Source organism: Antrostomus carolinensis, unplaced genomic scaffold (genome assembly GCF_000700745.2).
Source record: "Antrostomus carolinensis isolate BGI_N321 unplaced genomic scaffold, ASM70074v2 scaffold1025, whole genome shotgun sequence".
NCBI classification, from domain to species: domain Eukaryota; kingdom Metazoa; phylum Chordata; class Aves; order Caprimulgiformes; family Caprimulgidae; genus Antrostomus; species Antrostomus carolinensis.
In genome coordinates this window covers 25,180-30,681 of record NW_010314056.1, presented here as the reverse complement: position 1 = coordinate 30,681, position 5,502 = coordinate 25,180, and the positions used below count along the sequence as shown (strand labels likewise).

Below are 5,502 nucleotides of genomic sequence, written 5' to 3'. Positions count from 1 at the left end.
AGGAACATGACAAACTTTTCTCCCTAAAAAAATAACTTTTAACAAGGACTAGAACACAGGAGGTTCTGCTTAAACTTCAGAAGAAGCTTCTTTACAGTGAGAGTGACAGAGCACTGGAACAGGCTGCCCAGGGAGGTTGTGGAGTCTCCTTCTCTGGAGACATTCAAGACCCGCCTGGACACCTTCCTGTGTGATCTCATTTAGGTTCCTGCTCTGGCAGGGGGATTGGACTAGATGATCTTTCGAGGTTCCTTCCAATCCCTCACATTCTCTGTGATTCTGTGACTGTGGTATTCTTTTAAACCTAAAATCTTGTAAGATGACAAGGACTTTCTTCAGCCTTTTTTTTCTGAATGCAGACTGAAAGGAAATATTCTGATGCATCCCACAGCTTGATTTTCAGTTCATTTAAAATCTTCCCTTCACTCCTGCAAGAACATCATCTCCATTCATTTCCTATGTTGACAAGATTAACTTAAAACCTAAAAATCTGGAAACAATTTCTGCATGAGGCTTCCTGCTAACCCTGAAATTTGAACTTCAGCACAGAAAAAAACCCAAAGTCATCTGCATATGCAGCTTCATTAGTATGGATCTTCGGTTCAAACTGCTAAACCATTATAATAATTTGGCTATGGAAATACCAGCACCACCCATCAATAAGAAACCACCACAAACCCCCAATCCATTGTTTCTATAATAAGTAACAGAAATCCACAACTAGGTTAAGTAAAATCTAATCCCACTCTCTGAATGTACCAAGAAGTTAATTTTTAAAACTGAGAAACTAAAAGCACCCTGTCCCATAACTACAGGCATTATTTATGCCCCAGCTATACTCTGCCCTACAGCCTAGGCATCCCAGGACAGTATTATTCTTATTCCCTCATAACTCTTCAAACATAAGACACCCAAAACAATCCTTCAAATCTAATCATCAGTGACAGTTAACTCCAGCAACAAAGGAGACAGTCATCCTAAAAACCTGCAGAGAACAGAAGAACTTGAACTCAACAGAAAATAGTTTCAGAAGAGGAATGAAGTACACAGTACTGGATGCAAAGAAACTTTTAAAGCCAGGAATAAAAATTTGAACATAGTTTGCATATTCCAGAAATACTTTTACTATAGTTTCATACTACCATAAACCATCACAAACCATTAATCTTGCTCACAGGAGCAGCCCACCTTCTTGCCCACTGTGGGTGCTCATTCCAGTATCTGCTCTACCCATCGTGTGTACAAAGATGAACTTTCATGCAGCCACTACACCAAATTAAAACTGAAGTTTTCTTTTTTGTGTGTTTCAACACAAAAAATCAACTTAGTGGAACTAAAAGCAAATATGAAAGCACTTATATAAATATGATGGTCCATTATGGATGTATTTGACATTTAAAGACACCAGTTCAACAGAAAATGTTTTGCTTAATTCAAATCTTGGACATTCAATCTGCTTTTTATCCACAACAGTGAAGTGGTCTTTACCTTTTATCACAGCGTCTGTACCTGCTGGAGTTCCGTTTTCTTGCGGCGCTACAAGAGTTTTCAGAATCACTTGTGTTGCCCCAACTCTCGGCAGGGTGACGTGTTTAAGAAATGGCAAATTGTTTTTCTTGGCAAATGCCTGGCTTGTTTCTCTCCTTTTCCTAAGGAAGCCACCCTCTGGAAACAAAACAATCCATTTCCGATTGCGGCTCCTGTAATATTTTTCTAGATGCTCCTTGAGTAACACAAGCTGCTGGTCACGGTGTGCTCTTCCCTATAAGGATAAAACATCATTACCTAAATAAAATGAACACTTAAAAGAGATAACATTACACAGATAATTATCACATTTCTAAGATTTCTCTCTTTTCAGATATATAAATAAGCTCCTAAGAAAACACAGAACAATGTTCTCCTCAGAGAACCTACTGGTGGCTGAATTAAGACCACTTTACACAAAGACTGAAAGAAAACCCCTCTGAAATTGAGGGTGAAGCTCCTGATTTAATGACTTCTCTGCAAGAGTGACGTCCAGACTGTAAGTAGGAACTTCACATAACAGGGGAATGTATTTACAGAATTCCCTAGCTGTTAGTGGGTCCCAATTTTAATTTGCTAAACTGAATTCTGCAAACGCCGTTAAGTGGTCAAGCTATGATTTTGGAGGTCTATGTTATCATCAGTAATTTCTGCAAGCCAAACAGTGTCTTGGCTTACACTACCTTCTACGCACCTCTCCCCCACCTCCATCCCATGTAAGAACTGCAGAGGCACCACAGACAGATCTCGGGATCAGGGCTGAGTTGGGTTACCTCAGAACCACAGATTTCACCCACATCTGCGCTGCCTGAATGACCCACTCATTTCTCCTCTTTGATGTATTAGCACAACTTCTTCACTTAAGACAGTAAGATATGTCCTTAATTACTGCAGAAATTTCTTTGATATCTTCAGTAACAAACTTTTTTCTTCCCATCTCAGCACACAGCAAGAGCAAACTACCCAAATTTTTACGTGAATTTACATCAATTAGCATTTTTAAGTGCACCAAAGTGACTTTACCAAATCACTCAGAAGACACGGGAGTCCAAAATTTAAACTCTCCTCAGCAGAGGTGATTTTAATTCTCTGAAACACCAACAAAACTGCCACAAACCTTCCACTGTTTGGTGGTTGGTTGGGTTTTTTTTGGCAGAGGAAAGGAGAGAGAATGAGTGGAGTTGAGTGGAAGACAAGAAGAAACAATGTTGTACTGAAGATGAGTTTTGTAACAGTTTCTCCTAGATTCCGAAGTCTCATGATTGCAATTACTTTCAACTTACTTCCTGCAAGGGAAGGAAAAAGCTCTGTCTGGTCATATTAATGCAATTAAAGAGCAATATAAAAGTTCCTCAGTTAAACCAGTCCTTTCTTACCAGACCACAGGACTCCAGGATAGCACAGTAGTTATGAAAAGAGCAGTGAACAACAAACTTTTCACACATTAGATATGAGAACCCTTCAAAACCTAAACAAACCTAATGAATATGACTGGTGGATAAATTGCAGTTTAGCAAATACTGGTGTGGTTTAAGAAGCTGCTGCAATACAGACAAATCTATGGGACTAATGGAAAAAGAGAGGAGTGTTTAAAAGCAACTGTGACTAGTGGAATACTGAAGAGTCCTGGAGGATAAAACATAGTAAACACTGTTCAGAAAAAAGAGGAATTAAGTTACACAGAAGCAGAAGCAGCTCCTTAATATGATCAGTTCTTGATGACCAGGGCTAGTTGATCACTGTCACAGGGAACGGGCTCAGCCTTCTTCCCTTTAGAGGAAAGAAAACAGGTAGCAGCAGGCTGCTGACAAATGGACCAGTTAGAACAAGTCCAGAGGAGGCCACCAGGATGATCCGAGGGCTGGAGCACCTCTCCTACGATGACAGGCTGAGAGAGTTGGGGCTGTTCAGCCTGGAAAAGAGAAGGCTCCAGGGAGATCTTATAGCGGCCTTCCAGTACCTGAAGGGGCTACAAGAAAGCTGGGGAGGGACTTTTCATAAGGACAGTTAATGACAAAACAAGGGGAAATGGGTTTAAACTGAAAGAGGGCAGGTTTAGATTAGATATTAGGAAGAAATTCTTTACTGTGAGGGTGGTGAGACACTGGAACAGGTTGCCCAAGGAAGTTGTAGATGCCCCCTCCCTGGAAGTGTTCAAGGCCAGGCTGGATGAGGCTTTGAGCAACCTGGTCTAGTGGAAGGTGTCCCTGCTGATGGCAGGGGGGTTGGAACTAGATGATCTTTAAGGTCCCTTCCAATCCTAACCATTCGATGATTCTATGTCACCCACTTTGTACCCTTGTCAGGGCAAGTTACCGACAGTCTCTGTTTCCAGTAAACTTTTCAGTGGGAGAAGAGAAAACACCAGCCAACTTCCAGCAGACCTCAGAAGCATTCCTAATACTGCTATTGTTGCTGTTCATGAAAATGAGGCTAACATACATTTTTAACAAATAGGATGTACTGTACCATGATCAAATGACATTATTTTACAGGGGAAAACAAAACAAAACAAAAAAACCCCCAGAAGTATTTGCTCATCCAAATATTACTAGGGCCTTTCTATAGTTAGGCAAAGGATCATTACTCATTCAGCTTAAGTGGTTTTGCTGCACCCAAAGGCTAACTAACAGCCAAAACCCATTTTATTTTCAATTGATTTATATTTAGACTCATGATGACATACTTTTATTTGTGATGTTACATATCTCAGCCACTTTACAAAAATGAGGAAAAGCCTTAGTTTTTGCAGCTCAGTAATGGTTTGGTTTTGTAACTGGAATTGCAACACCACATTCAGAAATTACAATGAAGTTGACTGTCATGTGTACCTCAAAATGTGTATCTGGTAAATTTTAACTACTGAAATAGACTTATATTTTACAAAATGTCAAACCCTGTTCCTTTCCATACTCTCACAATACACAGTTGTATATGTCTCTAGAGACCTTTATTTTATTATCTAATTTTGCCCGAGGTTTTCTAACAATGCCTCTATCTTAGTGAGAAATCTTGCTTCAGCTGAGTACAGTTGTGACTAAGTATTTTTAAATTTGATTCTGAGTAAATTAGCTTCTCCTTCTTTGTAAAGTAAAAAATTCACGAATCTGTCTGACTGCTCATACATTTTAAGTCCAGAAAAATAAAAATAAGGAGAGGAAAGAAATGTGTATGCTGGATGTTGCAGTTCACAGTTCACATAACTGGCAGCAGGTTCATGCTTATCATTGTACTTCTAAGTTTCTACTTTTAGAGTGCAGTTTGATCAACAGCTACCAAACAACAAAAAAACCCCCCAAATTCTAAGAAATAATCTGAGGTTTTCAGTCCTTAACATTTGAGATACTGGGCTCAACACACATTCTTTTCTGATGCTTAAATAATAATTAACCTTCAAGAATCAATTCATTTCTATTTATGCAGGCCCACATCAAACTGGTCTACTACCATGTCAACATCAAAAGGGATGGTCCTGCCTTTCCTAAACTGAAACTTTGACAATCAGAACAGTGACCTAACCATACTCACTGCACAGCTGCAAGGTCACTAAGGAAAGGAGAGAGGCACCAACAATGGGCAGCCAGAAGCAGAGAGACAAAAAGGACTGCTTGTATACTTTGCTTGTACACCTCTCATAAAAAGCTCCTGTCATAATTGGGTTCCATAAACATTCGTACACAGGCAAATAATAATATAAGCTTAGAAAAAAACAGTTTCAGAACAAAGCTCTATCCAAATACACACATTACAGCATAGTTATTTCATCCTGCAAACCATCCAGGAGGTAATGAGTAAGTCTCAAAACACTGCAATGTTCCAAATATAAGGATAATCATAGAATCATAGAATGGTTTGGGTTGGAAGGGACCTTAAAGATCATCTAGTTCCAACCCCCCTGCCATCAGCAGGGACACCTTCCACTAGACCAGGTTGCTCAAAGCCTCATCCAACCTGGCCTTGAACACTTCCAGGGAG

General features: G+C 39.7%; 1 protein-coding gene across 1 annotated transcript in view; it reads right to left on the bottom strand.

Moving 5' to 3' along the window:
• Window positions 1-1,333: 1,333 nt before the first annotated feature.
• The window catches only part of LOC104524562 (acyl-CoA:lysophosphatidylglycerol acyltransferase 1-like), a gene marked incomplete at its 5' end in the record, with an annotated part of 11,622 nt that continues 7,453 nt past the window's right edge, over window positions 1,334-5,502 (bottom strand). The window contains one exon of the mRNA XM_010167486.1: window positions 1,334-1,762. Coding sequence (XP_010165788.1) covers window positions 1,334-1,762 — 429 coding nt within the window. The remainder of the gene's footprint in view (window positions 1,763-5,502) is intronic.